General features: G+C 36.6%; 1 protein-coding gene across 8 annotated transcripts; it reads right to left on the bottom strand.

Moving 5' to 3' along the window:
• Nucleotides 1-5,540: 5,540 nt before the first annotated feature.
• On the bottom strand, nucleotides 5,541-19,243 carry LOC105700687 (S-adenosylhomocysteine hydrolase-like protein 1). Of its 8 annotated transcripts, XR_001104148.2 has the most exons (12): nucleotides 19,105-19,243; nucleotides 16,899-16,946; nucleotides 16,279-16,369; nucleotides 14,617-14,810; nucleotides 14,221-14,545; nucleotides 13,738-13,888; nucleotides 13,499-13,651; nucleotides 12,951-13,116; nucleotides 12,618-12,864; nucleotides 12,199-12,319; nucleotides 11,885-11,956; nucleotides 5,541-7,955 (listed from the first exon to the last, which is right to left on the bottom strand). XR_001104148.2 is itself a non-coding variant. In XM_012426773.2 (11 exons), the coding sequence occupies exons 1-11, from the start codon at nucleotides 19,204-19,206 to the stop codon at nucleotides 11,950-11,952; spliced, it is 1,605 nt and encodes a 534-aa protein (XP_012282196.1). In that variant the 5' UTR covers nucleotides 19,207-19,243; the 3' UTR covers nucleotides 10,436-11,949. The 8 variants fall into 8 exon arrangements, 7 of the variants coding, with proteins under 7 accessions (XP_012282196.1, XP_012282200.1, XP_012282199.1 ...); XM_012426773.2 differs by lacking the exon at nucleotides 5,541-7,955 and having other exon boundaries at nucleotides 10,436-11,956; XM_012426777.2 differs by lacking the exon at nucleotides 5,541-7,955 and having other exon boundaries at nucleotides 10,436-11,956; nucleotides 14,617-14,798.
• Nucleotides 19,244-19,352: the final 109 nt, after the last annotated feature.

Here is a 19,352-nt window from a genome sequence, read left to right as displayed (position 1 = left end):
AATTTCCTTCTTTAAGAGCCGATTGCTTTTGATTTCATATGATAAATAACAATGCGATTCGGTAAGAAGTGACATTTGACTTTAGAATCGTGACAGTATTTCAGTAATTTCCAAAGATTTCCAGTGACTTTTGCTCGCGATTTCCAGCCGATTTCCACATAATCTCGAGCGTTAATATCCATGATTTCCTGAATGAATACTCCCCCGAGTAAAACTATACAATTGTTTCTATTTACCTATATAATGCTATAATACAATCAAACCTCGGCAGGAAACGATCCACCGAAACGTCTTGTCAAATTTTAGAAAAAAAAAAAAAAAAAAAAACATTCTATCGCGCTAATCAACGAACGGCCGAAATTGAGGAGCTTACTTTCAAAGTATCAATTTTCATTTCCACGGGCGATTATATTTTGACAATCTCGTGAACTCGATACGTACAATTGATCAACTAGGAAAATATGCTGTGTGACTTAAAATCCGTCGATAGGAATAAGTTTACATATACCTATACGTATACATATAGCTGTAAGTATAGAAACGATACGTGACACGAACAAATTTCTTTTTGGAAAAAAAAAATGTGTAATTATTCGATTTTGACGTAAAGCGACGTCAAAGGACGTAGGGTAATTAAGAATGCTGAAGAAGGCCTGGAGCTTTTGCAGTTTGGCTATTTCGTAGGTCTAAACTATACTATTCCCGGCGGAGTAATGAACAAACGGTTATTGATTGTCGAAGCTGAAGGTTTCATTATTCGAGCGTATGCCTTGCAAGTAACGAGTGAATTAAATAAACGTTTGGACCGACGAAGTATAACGCGGCCTGATAAAAATCGATGGAAATTTACATACATCTCTGCATACCTCATGAAGGTTTACATAGAAAAAGCGTAAATGTATAAATACACGTAACATTGTATATTTACCGCATTAGCGCATCTCTCCTCGAATTCGATGTAATATTACATTATAATGATCATTAACTTAACTTAGATGCCGAATGTGATATTACAGAGGCAATGTAATTTGACTGCGATTTATCGTGGCGTCGAAATAATCAATCATTGAGTATGTAAATTGACATGGGCATTTTTATCAGTCCACACTTCGCACCGAGTAATTGTGGGTCTCTCGGGTCTCTGTACGACTCTTATTCGAAAGCGAGCTTATAAGTACTCGTATATTATTAATATTTACTCCTACTGCTACAACTATTGTTATTATTATTGCGAGAGAAAGGCGTCAATATTTAACGTATTACTCGTAACACGCAAGCGCTATGTAGTTTTTACGACATTGAAAAGTCTGTGCTGAGGGGAGACCCGTCGTCAGAAGTTTTCTAAGGGGACCTAGCGTTTCCAAAGTGTCTTTTCTTCTTTTTTTTTTTTTTTTTGAAATACGTAAAATAGAAATTCGCCGTCTTTGTGGCCACGGGGGAGAAACTGGTAATTAAGCGGCGAAGGAACTTAAGAAAGTCCAGAAAGCGAGACACGTTCGCGTCGACTGAAAGTACCTTCGAGATAAGCTCCCCTTTGCTTAAATCGAGATGCCATAACGAAAGCGAAAAGGCGAGACTGTCCTTAAGGGTGTGTGAAAGTGGCATAGTGGATCTTTTTCATGAAACTTTTTTTCCGAATCGTTTTAAACCTTACAATGTTAACATAGAGGCTATAAGGAAGATCCTGACGCCCATTAAGTGTCAATTTAAATGGCTACTTTCAACATTTTTTATCGAAAATTAAATTTCCCGAGTTTTAGGACCTACCTTAGGGTCTCCTTATTCGTGTGGGACGATTTGAAACGAATTGGTACATACAATTCGGAGAATACTTTTACGAACGATATTTTCTTAAGGGGGTGTGAAAGTGGCATCTGAAAGCTCGATCGTTTATGAAGCTTTTTTACAAACTGGGTGTAGCGAGTGGTTTCAAAATTTACAACGTGAACATGGAGGCTATAAGGAAGGTTTTGACCCCCATGAAATTTCATTTTTTATAAACAATTTTGAAAATAATAGTGAATAAAATTCTAAAAAATTGAAATTTTATAGGAGTCCGGGTCTTTCTTATAGACTCCATATTCACGTTGTAAAGTTTGAAACGATTCGGTACACCCAGTTTGGAGAAAAGTTTCATAAACGAGAGACCTCTTTGCCGTAACTTCACGTAAGGAAACTGTAGCGTTTCGCGCCAAATACATTAAATAGTATGTGCGTCACCTTAACTCGGTATTAGCGAGGATTAAGCACGAAGGAGTACGTAATAGAAAAGCATTTCTTCGCGGCACAGGCTTCGCAGCGGTAGACAATTACTTTAAGTCACTTGCATCCGATTTTTAGATTTTACATATCTCCAATGTACATAGGCCTATTATTATCTATTTTTGTTATATATATTTATAAACGAGAAAGAAATACTTTATCACACGAGATGAGAGAAGTAGGCGTTAGGTTAAATTTTAAATACCAGATGAGAAGTCTATTATATCCGAGCATCGAGTAGTATCGTCGATTAATTACGTGAATTATGACATGTTAGATAAGGCGTATTTCTATGCAGTAAGTACACACACACATACACACACACATATGCGCGCGAGAACACAACTTTGTCGACTAATTTGCCTATCGGAGACGGCAGACGTCCACCGGCTCTAATATTTGCGTTCTTCGGTTTCCCCTTTTCGTTTCCATTCCCGTTCACTTCCCTCGCCTTTCCGTTTCCTTTGAATCGCGTAACCAAACGAATCTTGTATGATTTGCGTTAAGTAGCGAATTATTATCCGGGGTGGTCCAGAATTTAGAGTAGGGGATCTCCACGCCACCTTAAGGTGATGTGAAAGTGCCGCGAAGATGTCTCGTTTATGAAACTTTTCACCGGACTGAGTGTACCGAATCGTTTCAAACTTGACAATGTGAATGTGGAAGCTATGAAGAAGGTCCCGACGCCCATAAAATTTCAATTTTTACAAAATTTGTTTATAGATGTTTTCAAAATTATTTATAAAAAATGAAATTTTATGAGTTTCAGGACCTACCTTAGGGCCTCCACATTCGCGTTGTAAAGTTTGAAACGATTCGGTGCACTAAATTCGGAGAAAGTCTCATGAACGATTGACTTTTCGGATGCCACTTTCACATCCCCTTAAGGGGGGCTCGACACGATCTCAGCGTTGAAGTCGCCAGACTTGCCGAAACTCTCAAATTTCTTCTTTTTTTTTTCTTCTTTTCTTTTTTTCTTTCGTGTCCACGGGGAGAGACCTTAGGTCGTTTGCATACGCACCGGATATGATCATTTTCATATGCACCGGCAAAATCGGAGTTGGTGTCAGCTCTGATTATCATTTCACGTGAGATTACATTAGAATCGGCAAATTGATCGCTGGTCCGGCATCCGACTTACCGAGTTTAATGTCGCACAGTGGCAAAAATGACGAACAAGTTGGGCAAAATCTGAAAAATGAAATTTATATTTTGGGATTATCGATCGCCGGACCGGCGACCGTGCCGGACCGGAGATTGCCTGATTACGTGTGCAAACTCCAATTTATTTGCATTACACCCGGGAAAAACGCCGGCGCCGGTTTTTCCGATGCGTGGGCAAACAGCCTTAGGATCGATTCTACGTAGCGATTGATTCCTCCGGCCGATTTATCGAAAACCTTTTTGCGAAAGGTTTCATTGATTGTTGCCATTGTCGGATGAAAGAAATTCATCTTGCGCTAATTTTACGCTTACCGTAAATCGTAAGGTCGTCACTGGAAAAGTGTTAACCCAACACAGGGTCGAGACATTTTGGACTGAACTTGCGCGTTTAATGAGAAACGTTCTATGTGAAACGTCCTGATAAACGTTTCGAGTGTTTCGTGTAGATTTCCGTTTCATGTCGAGGACGTTGCGGCTCTTACGGAACTCTGTCTCGTTTTTTGCTGTCTTTCGTGTCTCTCACTCGACGGAACGTTTGCCCCTTAAATGCTTGAAATGGGAAATATTATACGTGTCTCAAATTCGGGGCAAAAATGGCAAATTCCGGGAATATTCATGAACCTCCATTTTGAAATTGTACGTTAAAAGATCGTGCGATCCTGTCGAGCTTTTTCGAGCGAAAGGACGTTCAAAGCGAGACAATTCGAGTCACGGTCGAAGGAGACTTTTGAATTCTTCAAAATGTACTTCCACGCGTGACTCCGTTTTTTCACGAAGCTGAAATCGTGCAAATTTGGAGATGAATATACGACCCTATGTCGCGATTATATTGACGTCGAAAGGATATCGATAGAATTCTGCGAAAAACGACTGAGCACCGTAGAAATAACGGGATTTTTATGAAACCAAATGGGCCTACTTAAAAGAGTTACTATTGTAAAATGCGTCTTAATCGGATCGAATTCAAAAGAAAATGAAAAGGTATAGGAAATATTTACTTACGGGGTCGTTGTACTAGATCGTTACAAAGAATTTATGGCAAGAACGTTTCTAATAAATAAGTCAAACAGAATTTCATTGCTTTTTGTACTTTAATCGTGGATATTTTCTGAACGAAGAATTTTCGCCAAGAATCCGTACCATCATTTCTTAAATAACCTTTTCTACTTTTCAAAACTACTTTAACTTTTTGTATCAGAATTGCGTTCTCGTGTACATGAAAAAAAAAAAAAGAAATACTCAGCTTCCACGAGTCCGCCATTTTGAAACGCTTTGAAGTTTTGCCCTCTCTTAAATTCTGCATTAAACGCAAAATAAAACGGCCCCGTAAGGAAATATTTCCTATATCTCTCGCTCCTTTTTAAGCCGGCTGATTAAAAAGGCATTTTACAACCTACTAATCCTTTAAACAATCCGGCCAATTGAATTATTCTTTTTTCTTTTTAACGTTACGGCCTAAGCTGATCGATCTCCGTGAATTCAAAATCGATTATCGGCGCGCTGAAATAAACTAAGGTTATTAAAATCGAAAATAGCAGCGATATGCGGCCGTACAGTTCTCGTAAAACTTTGACAGTCAGAACTAAAGGGTCATCGTGTCAAAAAGTGACAGCAAGTACGTTTGATCTGTCAAAATTTGGCATGCGTGAATTAACGCTTCGCAGGCGCGTCGTTTGATTCCTCCAGCGCAATCTTAGTGCAATGACCCCTCGACGGAACTAATAATGTACATATATTATACATATATACATATATATATAAATATCTATATTATGAGCGATTTCTTTTACATTTGAAATATTTAGACGGTGCGCCGTTTCGCGGCGTCGGACGGTCTGCGAGGAACGAATAAATCGGGAACCAAGCCGACGATGGTCGCCGATTTTCGCGAGGAAATTCGGCACCTCGCAGAAAATAACGAATTTCCCTTGGTTTCCCTTCTTTTCCTTCCACCGCGAACAGCCTCGTCGTCATCGGAGCGAACTTTGGAAAATCCGCGATGCCCATTTTGTCCCCGAAAATTGGGGGAAAAAGGAAAAAAAGAAGGAACGATCCCGAGCCGCAAACGACCAGCACCGCTAATACGGAAACTAATCTCTAAATTAGACCTTGTGTACAGAGTATTGTAAAATATATTTTTACTACTTTTTTTCGCTTCACATTATTATTTATTTATCACGTCTCGGGACGAGCGCGCCCTGATATAACATTCTGTCATACTCTGAGGTGTCAATAAAACGAGTCACTCGACTGGTTGCCCGATATCCATTTTCGAGTTGGCAATTGGTTGCTCCGTTAACACGTTGAACGAGGCCAATGGCGAGGAAACTATTGTCTGAAAGTTAAATAAAAAAAATCTTCGACATCCCTCGCTCTGCGTTCCACGTGATAAGGGGCAACGAGTTGTGCGATCGGAATCAATTTGCCTTTCAGCGATATTTCTCTATTTTTTAAGTGAACATCCGGAGGTGGAAGCATACGAATTCGCGCGAATAGGCCACGAATATTAAACACGATGAAACGAGCATAAAGAAAATTAGTTCATTTGAAATCGGTTCAGGGTATTTTCATGTCCGATTCGCAAAAGACTGTTGGTAAATCAACGTATTTATTATAACGCTTACTTTACAAAAATACTACTAACGATGCTTTAATGGAATCATATCTAACGGCTTCTCTCCAGCGTACAGAACTGAACGTTTCGATTCCCTCGACGTGAAAAGCTCTAAGTTCATAGTAGACACATTTTCATTAAATGTAGTATTTTTTCTCAACGATCTCTCCACGGGAGCTCAATAATAATTCCACGCGAATTGTTACGACTGTGGTAGTTGACATCGTAATAGTGGGCTACACGTCGGAAAAAGAAAATGTTATTTTCCTACTTTATACCCAGATAGACAGATTTATTTCATATTGACTTCGTATCGACTTAATATCGCACATTTTTGTGCGTGCATTAACATCAATGAAAAAAAGAAAAATCTTTCTTATATTTCAAGCTGGAACGAGACATTGTTATCCACGACAATCTACTTAGACTGAATAATGTATATTATAATGTAAATTGCTCGGACGAAAGTAGCCTGTGGTACTTTAACAGTAAATTATGTTGATTCTGATTAACTAATTTAATTAAAATGGCAAGATGTTAATGTAGAAGTAGTAAAATATAGAATATGACGGTATTGCGAGGAACATACAGTGCAAGTACACAAAGCGTAATATCGTAACGTGAATGCACTTCTTCGGTGTTCAACAAACGAGTGCTACATGCAAAAGCATGTATTACAATTTTATAGGAAATTAACGCACGGAATTAGTACTGAGCTCCCCTTAAACTACTTCGATGGCATTACCTCATTTGACGATAAATTTTCCTGATTACCTTCGTTTTCCACCAACGATGGCCTCTAATACAGATTGATGTAGCTGTTTTTTTTTTTTTTTAATCCTGTCTTAAGGTTTACAATTTACATACACGTGGACTAACTCAGCGAGGTTTATACCCTCTCGATTAAACGATACATATCTTAGGCCTATGGATCTATCATGTCGTTCGAAAAAAGTGAAACGTTGGAAGGTAAAACAAAGGCGCAAATATAGAAACTGTAATCGCACACATTTCTCGGTAATCAAGGTCAGTTTTCGCTTGGATCTTCAATCTCGATACTTTCTTCGGTACGAAGAAACTACTTTAAGCAACAATACTGGAAGATTCATATTTTTGGTGCAAAGATTCTCCTTTGTAATCAGTGGAACAAAACAACTATACTATCTTTAAAACGAAGATATGCTAAATGAAGATATGCCGTGGGAAAGATTCAACGGCAAATGCTCCGAGTTATTTACTATTTCTGAAATGCCATTACTAGACATTTGAAAGATATAGACAGCCATTCAACGGTAAAAATATACTTCCACTTTCAAGGTGATATGAAAGAGTCATTTTATATGTATGTAAGAAAATATTTATATAACTTTTCTCCAAACTGGATGTACCGAGTCGATGGAAACTTCAGCATGTGATTATGGAGACCCTAAAGAAGAGCATGCTGCTCATGAAATTTCATTTTTGATAAAGAATTTGTTCATTTAGCTCAAAGCACTGTATTCTTCCTTAGGACCTTCACAATCACTTGTTGAAGTTCCAAGTGATTCGGTGCACCCAGTTTGGAGAAAAGTGTTATAAATATAAAACTCTTTCATATCGCCTTAAAATTTCAATGGAAACAACCAATAATACTCCTACACATGTACAGCTGGTTAAAATGGTTAAACCTTGTATGGTTCCACGATTGAGACCTGCCTTCACATTTCTTTCTTTCCAAATTCCTGAAAAACGCATTGTCACCCATTTTTCAGGAATTGTTCATATTTTTTTCTCAGGAAGATTCGTTCATATTTCATAGACAAAGTCTAGACGCGCAATTGTAGACCAGGCCTTCATCTTTTCAACGTAGTGCGTCAACGAGTCTTCGACTAGTTATTGTTCTTTTTCTCGGATTCCCCGTCCTTTGGTTGAAAGACTGAAAAAAAAAAATTCAAATAGCCAAATGTTAGGTTTAACTAGCTATTAACCCGTTGGGATCGAGGTTATTCACTCTAATTTAAAAACATCGACAGAAGGCAATACGTAACCATTTCCTACCGGACCTGACTATAATAATTGTTCTCGAAAATAAAATAATGGTATAGGTTCAGACCTATCGAATTAATCCCACTTTAACTTTAAAAAGCATAACAGTACAATGAAAAATATAAAACATCTTTGATAATATAAGTATGCGTTTATTCGAAGCATGGCCTCCAACAGGTCTAAAACTGTAACATTATTTTCCATACAACGGAAACTGTCTAAAACAGTCAGGGCCTGCTTTAAAAATTGTTATAACCACCACATCATACATAATCGTACATACGGTTCTTACGGGCAATTCCCGATAGACTTAAGCGAGTATTCAATTCCATAATTAGTGTTCGAGTAGCTCTTGAATCATCGAGGACGTATTCATTCCAGGAAATGAAAATTGCACATCCAAGCGACAAAAAATATGAAAACCTTTAATTTTTACGGTAGAAATTACGGTATTCAGGGTGTTTCCCATCTCTCGACAATGTACTTTCTGTATCTGATTAAAGGTAACATAAACCAAAGTCTTTTCTTTAAACTGTTACAAACGTAATGAAAAGTTTTCATAATTTTGTCCGTTACTGTATATACACACCGTACATCTTACCGATTGCCATAGAACATGATCTCAATGCCAATAACATTCTAAAACGAATCCTCACAAAGATTGGTTTGCCTTGCTGAAAACATTGCGTGGGAATAAAAGTAATCTACTGAAATTACATACCGATCTAAATATTCATCGACTAAGTGTTTCATGTGGAGCGCATTGAAACTTTATTAAATGATTGCACTCTTCAAACAAATTTCTAAGGCATTCAAACAAAACTGCTTAGTCCAGATGCGTAACTTATTTGCAATAGTAGAATTCTCCGTTTTGAATAAATTAAATTTGACAATACCATACCGCAGCAGTGGGCTGCTTTGCATGAAATCATTACGAACATTATTTAACGTACTACCAAATGTTGGTTCAGTTCAGCATCAAGCAGTTTTGCTATTTCCTAACTTTTTCTATGGTACAAAGGACATTCTTCCTCGCCTAAATACAAGGAATTTCCCTAGGTAAATTTTTGCTTAAAAACGCAGAAGTTAAAAAATATATTAACTTTTAACTTCTATGTGTCGTTTGAAGCAGCAAAGCCTCTCGTATCGATATAAATATCTAAATGTAATACAAACATTGGAACCTTCAAAATTCCACTTGTGGCCGGACAACATCGTCGCAAAGTGAATCATTGACTTGGGTGTGATAAAAAACATTTTTACGTGCACCTCAGCTTAAAATGTATTAGGCCATTGCACGAAGAAAAATAGGAATGCCTTAATATCCCTTGTTTCAAAAAACTTTTTTGGTCACAGTTAATTTCTGGCACGTCGACAACGACTTTTTCCTCATTTACACGTCGGCGTAATTTTTGTAGGTACAAAGCTGAAGTACTCACTACTATTGTTTCTCTCAAATCTGAATAAGTCATTGATCTATACACTAACTGGATAGCTGATATCCTACAAAAAAAAGCGGTACGTTTTGAAGCGACTACGGCCCTCTGGTTATAGCCACATGAACTAATTTCGCAGTATTCGTGCATACGTCGAAACAACGCGTTATTCAACCGTAAATTGTCGGGATTAATGGTTCAAAAGTTTTGCACATGCGCACACGTTACTTGTTTAGTATCGCTAGCCATGTGTAGTTGGCGCTGGGGTGCCTTACAGTCGTCGAAGTCCTATGCGTATAGAGCAAACAGGTATAAGCTTTCCAGTTAATATATAGATCAGTGAAATAAGTGAAAAATAATTCACGTATACCACATCCGACACTTAAGGCGATTTCACGGCTTCATTTCTCGAAAGAAATGTCAACTAAAATAATAGTTATCTATTCGTGGGGATTTACGGGTTGTTTAGTGTGGCAATGTTAGCAGGACAACACTATCGATTTATCCATAATGTCCAAATACAAATCGATTATCCTAATATTGTGCTATCTTCCCCTTAGAACTGTTATACTGATCATAAGATATGATGAGCTTGTTTAAATATAACGCATTATGTACATTAGATACGACGCATTAAAGCGTACAATTTACACTAAATATCTATTTAAAGCGATATGAAAGGTGATTCTATATAAATGTATATAAAACGTCAAAATATTTATAAAACTTTTCTCCAAACTGGATGTACAGAATTGATGAAAACTTCAGCATTTGACTATGGGGACCCTAAGGAACGTGCTGCTCATAAAATTTCATTTTTTATAAAAAAAAATGTTACCCCAGATTAAGACCAAGCATACATATATATTTTTTTTAATGACATTTCATAAGCACCAGGTTCTTCCTTAGAACTTCCATAATCATGTGTTGAAGTTTCAAATAATTAGATGCACCCAGTTTGGAGAAATGTTTTATAAATATTTTGACGTTTTATATGTATATAATGACCCTTTCATATCACCTTAAATGGATTACGTTATAAATGGGTCAATTCATAAAACGGTATAACTAGAAGAATATAATATCGGACCAATAATGCTGTTAAATTCTGCTTCGTGCAGTACCTATTAAAAGTGACAGCCATAAGGCCCTAGTTATCGTGAATCGGCCATTCTTAATTGTTATCAGAGGCGAGAAAATCGCACGAAATTCCCATCCAGTATTTTTCTAATCAAATGACATTTTCCAACAAAAACTAGCACCTCGCCTTTTATGTCTTAAATTAAAAATGGCCGACTCGCGGTCACTAGGGCCTTCGATATTTTTGCAACTGAAGTACTAGCTTAATTATTCAGCACCTTCGCATTGTGTCATTAAAATTGTGTCAACCACCCAAACATTTGAGCGGTGAAATTTAAAACGATTCGATAACAAAAAGTTCAAATAGTAAAGACACATTATTTTTCTTCGTTTGTTACCAAAGTAACTATTCGAATCCGTTGACTATATTTAAAACATTTGGTTAGCACATGGCATACCCCTGTACAATGTTGTTAGTATACAACAGGAGGTAGAATATAGCTCTTACTTAAAGTAGTTTAAGTAGCGTACAATTCTAAGTACGACAAATTCACTATAATAACATTTTCAAATAACCAGGACAAATGTTAATTGAATCTTATTTCTCACTATGTACGAAGGTACTGAAACTGCAAGTACATTAAGAGAAAAAAGAAAAAGATTTCCTAATTATCCTACAAAACATTTATAACTGATTGTTAGTGAAACTAGAAGTTTGTAAGGGCGCGTACACTCTCTTAGAGAGTTATCTATAACTGAGCTACGTCAATAGTTGGGGGGAAAAAAAATATATATATTAGTTGAATCAAAAGTTTGGTATGCTCGAAAAATTTAAATTTAAGAAAAAGAATGTAGCGAAGTGGTTAGACAAGACCGCTGTGTTGTTAATTGTACCATTTTATGATACGAATAGTACCACGATCCCCAGAAAAGGATCGTCGGAAGTAAAACATTCTTGACTTTAAAATGTATAGGATTCGGTAACGATCGTGCGAAACTAGATCTCACGTTGGTGTCGAACTCTGAAACGATATGAATTCTTTTTCGCTGTTCTACTCAATGAGGTTTCATTTTAGATCTGATATTTCGCCTGATCTTAATTCTATTATAAAGTAATCGATCCGTTTAACATCGTACTATAGTCCCTGATTCTAACTCATGACTCGTCTCAAAAATGCCGTTGCATTGTATACGTGATGAACGTGGATATCACTGTAAACGGCGCCAGTTTTGCAGTTTTACTAAAGACACAATCAGCCGACCAAAATGACGGCTGCGTATGTATGTACACGGTAATACTTGCAAGTCTAATACTTGGAGTGTCGTCTCTACCGTACGTTTAACATCCCAATCACAGTCTCGTCCCGTTCAATAGCTGGAAAAAAATATTATAGTATTTATTAATAATATAGTATTAAGATAATTAAAACAAAAAATCTAGAGAAAAAAATATCAAGTTTCACCGTTTCTGATGTTCTGGTCTAATAGTTAGAAATCGTGATTGATGTAAATTTAATCCACGATTTTTAAAAATGCAGGAACAGGATGAAAACGCAAAAAGGTATTATTCTGATAATCAGTTCAGCTAATATACCGTTTCTGTATTGATGTACTCACCGATAGTAACTGGGCTTAAAAGGTCCTGCTTTATTAAGACCCATATATTTCGCCTGTTCGTCCGTGAGTTCCGTCAAATGAGCGTCGAAGGTAGGCAAGTGTAACGATGCTACATATTCATCTAGATAAAAAAAGATACATTATCAAAATGGACATAACATATAATCGTTGTACATTCTTGTATAGAAAGCAGTCACAACCAATTTTTTGACAATTATTCTATATCAACGACTAATGAATACCATGTAAAGGTCGAGAGATTGCTTCTTTAAGGTGATATAAAAGACGCTGAGAAATTGAATCGATGTCGATAAAATTCTTCATTTTCAATTCTAAGTCTTTAAAAATCTTCCTTTAAATAGAACAACTTCACTACTTTCTCTCGGATAGAATTTGAATACCACTACGCAGAAACGTACCCATTCTTTTAGGCAATAAATAAACGTCGCTTTTGTATCGTCCTGGAGGAGCATTGAAAAGTTCAATAAGTGCCAAAGCTTGTGTCGCAGCCGTGATCGAAACGACAAAAGACGGGATGCTGGAGCAGGAGAGATTGACCAATCTACCTTCGGCCAGAAGGACGATTCTTTTGCCATCGGGCCAGATCACATGATCCACCTGCGATCTGACCTTTTCCCATGTCAGGTCTGGAGTACGTAGGCTATTCTGTTAAGCGAAATCGATGAGTTCTGGCTATGATTATTTCATATTTCGGATACAAAAGCTAAAAACAAGTGGAAAACATAGCATACAATATCTATTTCAGTATTACTGTGACCCATGTTGCACACGACGCAGCCGCTCTTCATCTTATCCATGTGTTCGCGCGTAACTACGTTTTTGTTTCCTGTAGCAGTGATAACGATGTCAACGTTTCTAATGACTTCGTTTAACTTCATCACCCTGAAGCCGTCCATGCTGAAAAGATTAAGGCATCTCCGATAATAAAGTTAATGGAACAAATTTAGGAAAATGCATAGAAAACTTCTAACGTTGCCATCTTTGCCATCACTGATGTTTACCGATATGAGAAGTTTATAATACTATCAGATTCATAATAAACGATGGATCAAGTTTCCTTTCACCAACCTCGGCAACATTTCACACTTTAAAGCCGCTTTACTGTATAAAATCGTAAAAGAACAGTAAATTACGTTTCCGATATGAACGATACCGCAGATGCATGATACATGTATCCTCCTGGGTTATAAATGTCTTTTAGCGCACATGTAAACGGTAATAAGGGTTCTCTATAAAAGGTGATTATTACACAAGCATACTAAAAGATCAGAGAATTTACCTTGCCTGTAGCGCACAAATTGGGTCGATTTCTGTAATATAGACGACACAACCTAAACCTTTGAGCGTTTGGCAGCATCCCTTTCCGACCTCTCCGTAACCGCAAATAACCACTTGCTTCCCACCAAACATCATATCGGTACACCTCTTTAAACTGTCGATGTGATCAAACATTAATAAGAAATTGTAATTAATAATGTTAATGTTATATGTAAATCATCTTAGTATCTCTGCATATACCTATCAATAATGGTTTCACGACAGCTGTAGAGATTGTCATATTTATTCTTTGTCACGCTGTCGTTTACGTTCATGGCAGGTACAGAGAGCTTGCCAGCTTTTGACAATTGGTATAACCTGTGCACACCTGTTACGCTTTCTTCTACAATTCCTGCAGAATCAAATTTTTATATTAGATACTTGAAGGTAATTTTTGTCAGTATATATATAAATGTTGTCTCCAAGCCCTCGCGATGTCGTCATTCTAGCACAGAAGCGCGTGACACTTTTTTTTGCCTTTATCCCGTTCGAATTTCTCGTTTCTCGATTACTAGAGTGTTCTAAATTGTTGTACAACAGTCCTAACACTTTCGTGTCTCATATCAGAGCCTTCAATAATTGTATATCGATTGAAATATGTGTCTTATTCGAATCGACTGATTTGTGGGGAGTTCCGTTTCGCCTTAATCGTAGACTCATACAATCCAACCCCTAGCTACTCACCTTGAATCATTTTAAACATGGCATTATACTTTTTCAACATAACATGAGTTGCATCTCCTCCATCATCCAGGATCATATTAGGTTGCCAATTCTCTGCCGCTAGGCACTTATCAATGCACCACCAAAAATCTTCCTCGGTCTCTCCACGCCATGCAAACACTGGATATCCGGCATGGGCCAAAGCAGCGGCCACCTCATTTTGGGTAGAATAGATATTGCACGCAGCCCATCTGACTTGAGCTCCAAGCTCTACCAGGGTTTCGATAAGAACTGCCGTCTGGGCATTGATGTGAGTACATCCAACGATTTTAGCATTCTTCAACGGCTGTTAAATACATTTACATGGTTAAGTACAAAATGACGAAACAATGACACAAAGAACCGAAAATTAATTACTTTATCGTCACTAGCTCGTTTTCGTAGGGCCATGATCCCAGGCATTTCTTGTTCGGCGATCTCAATTTCTCGTCGACCAAAGGCATGCTGATTGATATTCCGTACGCAGAAGTCGGTAAAGCCTTTCTCCGTCTTCTGAATTTTCTCACGAGGGGACACATCGTCTTCGTCGGATGAACTTCCTGTATAAGACGCTAAGGTAGAACCGAACGCCAGAAAACGTGCAACATTAGTACCACAATAAGATGTCGATTAGCCTTGCCTATGGTGATCCTAGGGCTCACTGGCCGTGAGTAATTCGTTTAAAAGTTAGCCAATCGTCATTAATAGATTCCCACTTTGTCATTTTTAGTGGTTTTCAATTTCTTCATGATATACGCGCAGCTAAATCTAGATTACATCCTCCCTCAATTTACGCGCACTTTTTTTTTTACGCGGTAAATTATAATACAATTTACGCAGTAGTTTTTATGTAGTAACATTATGTATATAGAATGACCCTGTCATATCACCTTAAAAATAACGGGTGTATAAAGTAACTTATTCGGCAATGATTTTTTCTTTGTTAAGCCATTTGAAATAAATATATATTTCTAAAACGTATATGTAAAAGCTTTTATTTCTAATATTTTTTCTTTTGTACTGTCAGACTTGATTTATGCAATTTTCATTAGCGTAAAGCGAATTCAAACGGCTACTCCGCATAAATTGAGGGACGGGTGTAATTGTGAGTACAAAAGCATGTACAAAACAAAATGTACGAACGCTACTTCCTTTGAAACAAAAAACACTGACTCATTCCAAGCAATTTGAGGGATGAAAACATCAAACATCGTGAGTACACTTTTCAAAATTGAAATTTGTTTTGCATTAGTCTTCACATAAGTCTGGAGATTGAGGTATACGTCGTACATGTAATAGTGTAATCAAAGTACAATCTTTCTCTTTAATTTTATCCTATCCCCATTCCTCATTTGTATGTGGCAAAATCATGAGTAACAGTCACATGCACAACATTAACTGATTACTGACAGACTAAACATTATGTCGTTGGGAAGATATTTCTTTACTGACCGATTTTCATAAATCGGATATATTTCAACAATTCATATAATTGCGTATGACGCTGTACTATTTCAATATTCAACACCACATTAGAACGCAAATACTTATAAACCAATTATCCTCATCAATGCGGAACATTTAGGCAGAAGAAAAATTATAAACGTTAACATTTCAAGTAGACTTATATGCGGAATGTTGAGTAAAACAAAAAATTTCCAGAAATCAGTCAGTAAAGCAATATTTTCAAATTATTAATAAGGCATTGTGAACATGGTTTTTACCGATTGATATTTACACATAACAAACACGTACTGTATTCCAAAACTGTTGTGAAAAATTTACAATTTTAGTACAGAACTTTATTCTGTTGAATAATGTATTCCTTATGTGGAAGAATATCAAAAGATTAGCTCGGTGTGACAAAATTTATATATATATATCGTTCCAATTTATTTCAAATTATCTAATAAAACATATCTTTTCTGCCATTTGTATTGATCAATTTAAGATTTTCACATGATTCACATTGCCTTAATCAATTACCATATGTTTAATGGGACTAATAAATAAGATAAACCACATCAAAGATCAACCTACTCATACCAGAACTGTAGCTGTCGGTGCTACTAGCAGACAGGGAACGGCTACGGTACCGGCTGGCCTTCTTCAAAGCTCCAGATTTGGAATCCTAAAAACATTAATAAATCAGAATACCGTCTTCGAACAAATATTAATACTACCTTCTACCAGAAAATGCCGTAAATCATATTTAAGCCAGTAATAAAATAATGCAGATGAAGCTATTCAATGCGTCGATGGATGTGCACAGACTAACATGGACAATGGAAATAGCTATCGCATCGACAAGATTCTCTTAAGATTTTAAGTTCTCTTAGAATATCCTTAAAAACTAGTATATATTTGCATAAAGTGACATTCTTATCGAAAGAACCTTTGTAAAATTTGAAATTTCATTTATTATGCAGACGTTCCATAGGATGCCAACCGAACGTCGAGTTACATCGTCTCCTTGTTATTCTGTGCTAACTGAACATCAAAATGAAATCATTACAAGGTAAGCATGTGTGCAGTAACTATAGTTCTATCGATGCTGGACAAAGCTGAAGGGAAGATGCGAATCATGATAGGGCAAAGCACATTTACGGCAGGATAGATGACAAGGTATTTGTGATTCTTACGCAAATAGTCTTACTTACTAATTTTGTTCTCTGACCGTGAAAGGCATTATTTGATGCCTCTAGGTTCTGAAATCACAATAACCACCATTTCATGATTCAACACAGTATGTCTTTACAGTACGAACCACATTCATGTAAGGAACTTCCTGAGAGGCTTATTAAACAAAGCGAATTAAAAGTCCTAACCCAATTAACAATCCGACAATTACGTTAACTCTTCTGCTAGCTCTGGCAGAACTTATATAAGAAGTTTATAGAGAACAGGCAGTTACACTTGTTAAACAAAGTAACAGCTCTTATGAGAGAGAACCACATTGCATCTGCTACTATTGGTAAACGTCATCGACTGTACTATTTTAAATTCATAGAACCAGACACCTGTGAAAGAGAAGAGCCTTTTAAAACTTGGATCGTTCATTGTTTTCCGTTTCACTGTTTTCAATCATTTATCTTGTATTCCAATGGTTCATTTTTTTTTCTTATTTAATAAAATCTATTTTACTTACTAGTCTTTGCATACTTTCATTACTGAAACAAATTTTGAACTGAAAATTGATGCAACTGATCGATCAAAGCCACCTTTCGCATTACCTTAAACGATAAATTAATTAATATCTGATTCATTTCAACATCCTATTAGTAAGATTCTCAGATTTTATCCTGTATATAAAATTACATTTCCTGACACTCACATGACGAGAATTATGTGGTGCAGGCGATGAGAGGCCTGTGCACTATGCCTAGGGTCGTATGCGTACAATGTTTAAGTGATCAGTAAATAACTTATAGCTAATGCATGAAAATGCTCTATATGTTAAATAATATAAGCGCTTCAAACCGTAACCACCATCCCATCATATCGAGGCATGCACTTCACTCCGTCTTCTGACCATCCCTTTCATTAAACAAACAAGATTTATGCCAATCAAAAAATCAGGGTTCAATATTACAAGCACTCAATTTTTATACAATAGCATTATAATGTTTTCAAAAAACTATTGAGTACTATGTTCACAGATTGAATAATGTCTGTTTTAAAATACACGTTATGTTATAAATTTCTGTGTGGAATACTGTATTACTTCCACCAAATCGGACAATTTTATATCCGAGTTATAATGAAAGTAATAAATTGCTTCATATTTGCTACATATAGTTTAAATAATTATAACGTTTCGAATCCTTTCATCTCACCCTGGATGACTTTTGATTCAACCATGTTTAACTCTTTACAAATTAATTTCTTTAAATACGATCCAAAGAAATTGACAGTTAATGCGAATTTTTACTAAGATCGGTATATAAAAAAAATTAAATTGAAGCAAAGAAACGAACCTTACATTTTTTTCATGCATTCAGGCGAAAAATCATCTTAAGTCTATCGCATCAGAGACAAAATATGTATCATTATATGTATGTACCATTTAAAATAACTTCGCAGATAGGTACAATTTATGGGTACTAAAAGTACTTTCAGTTTGCCAAGGTAAAATGCTCTTAAAGTATAATTATCGTTTTATGAAGTATAAAGCCTTGAACGACGCAAACTATCCTATCCATTTTTCCGATACCTTGAAAGAAAATTAGCTTTAAAAAAAAATTGAAAACGGAATCCAAAAAATTAAACAGATTTACCGGATATTTCATGCATCTGGTAATCATATAGAATAATTACCAGATTCATTACACGTTAGAATGTTTGTTTCGAGCATGCATAAAATTCTTACTAAACCGATACCGTACAATTCGAGCTTTAATGTCATTTATACTAATTGCCTTGAGGCTTATTTGGATTAACTACCAAATTTGTAATAGTGCTTTCAGAAAGTACCATGGCTTAACAAACGTCAATCCACAGACGCCAGTTTCAATTAATCCAGTAGTCGTTACATAATGTGAAAATGTAGCTCGAGAATTGTCACGAGGTGTAGCCAAAGAAATGTAAGCAAGGATACAAAGTGGAAACCGAAGGAAACTGGGACACCGTGGTATCGAATGCGCATACGTCAACGAGTTGACAAAATCGTGGAAGGCGCAGACGCTTATCTCGTGATCGCCCGAAAAATTTTACAAATCATGTGTTAAAAGAAAACAATAAGATGTTGGCCGAGTAGACTCAACAAACGCATCGTTTGTCAGTCTGAATGACTTCGAAGTGTCCACGTATTTGATGTGGAGAATTCGTGGAAGTTTATAATAATAACTGACGAGCTGACGCTTTTACCTTATTACCAGAAGCTGGATCGGTCACTGGACCGTCAGTAACCGCATTTCTATTATCTTTTCTGGACGAAGCACTATTCGGTCCATCTCCGCTGTCCGCCATTTTTATTCACATGATCGCAAAACAGCAATCTTTAAGGAATGAATGCTAGGTGACGCTACGATCACATTGCGCGCAATCGGCGCTACTCTAAAATCGACATGGAACGATACAAATATATTATATTCCGTTTTTGGTCATAAACACCG

This window comes from Orussus abietinus, unplaced genomic scaffold (genome assembly GCF_000612105.2).
Source record: "Orussus abietinus isolate OABI.00-Male unplaced genomic scaffold, Oabi_2.0 scaffold139, whole genome shotgun sequence".
Lineage (NCBI taxonomy): Eukaryota > Metazoa > Arthropoda > Insecta > Hymenoptera > Orussidae > Orussus > Orussus abietinus.
Note: the sequence above shows the minus strand (reverse complement) of the source record. Positions and strands in the feature narration are given on the sequence as shown.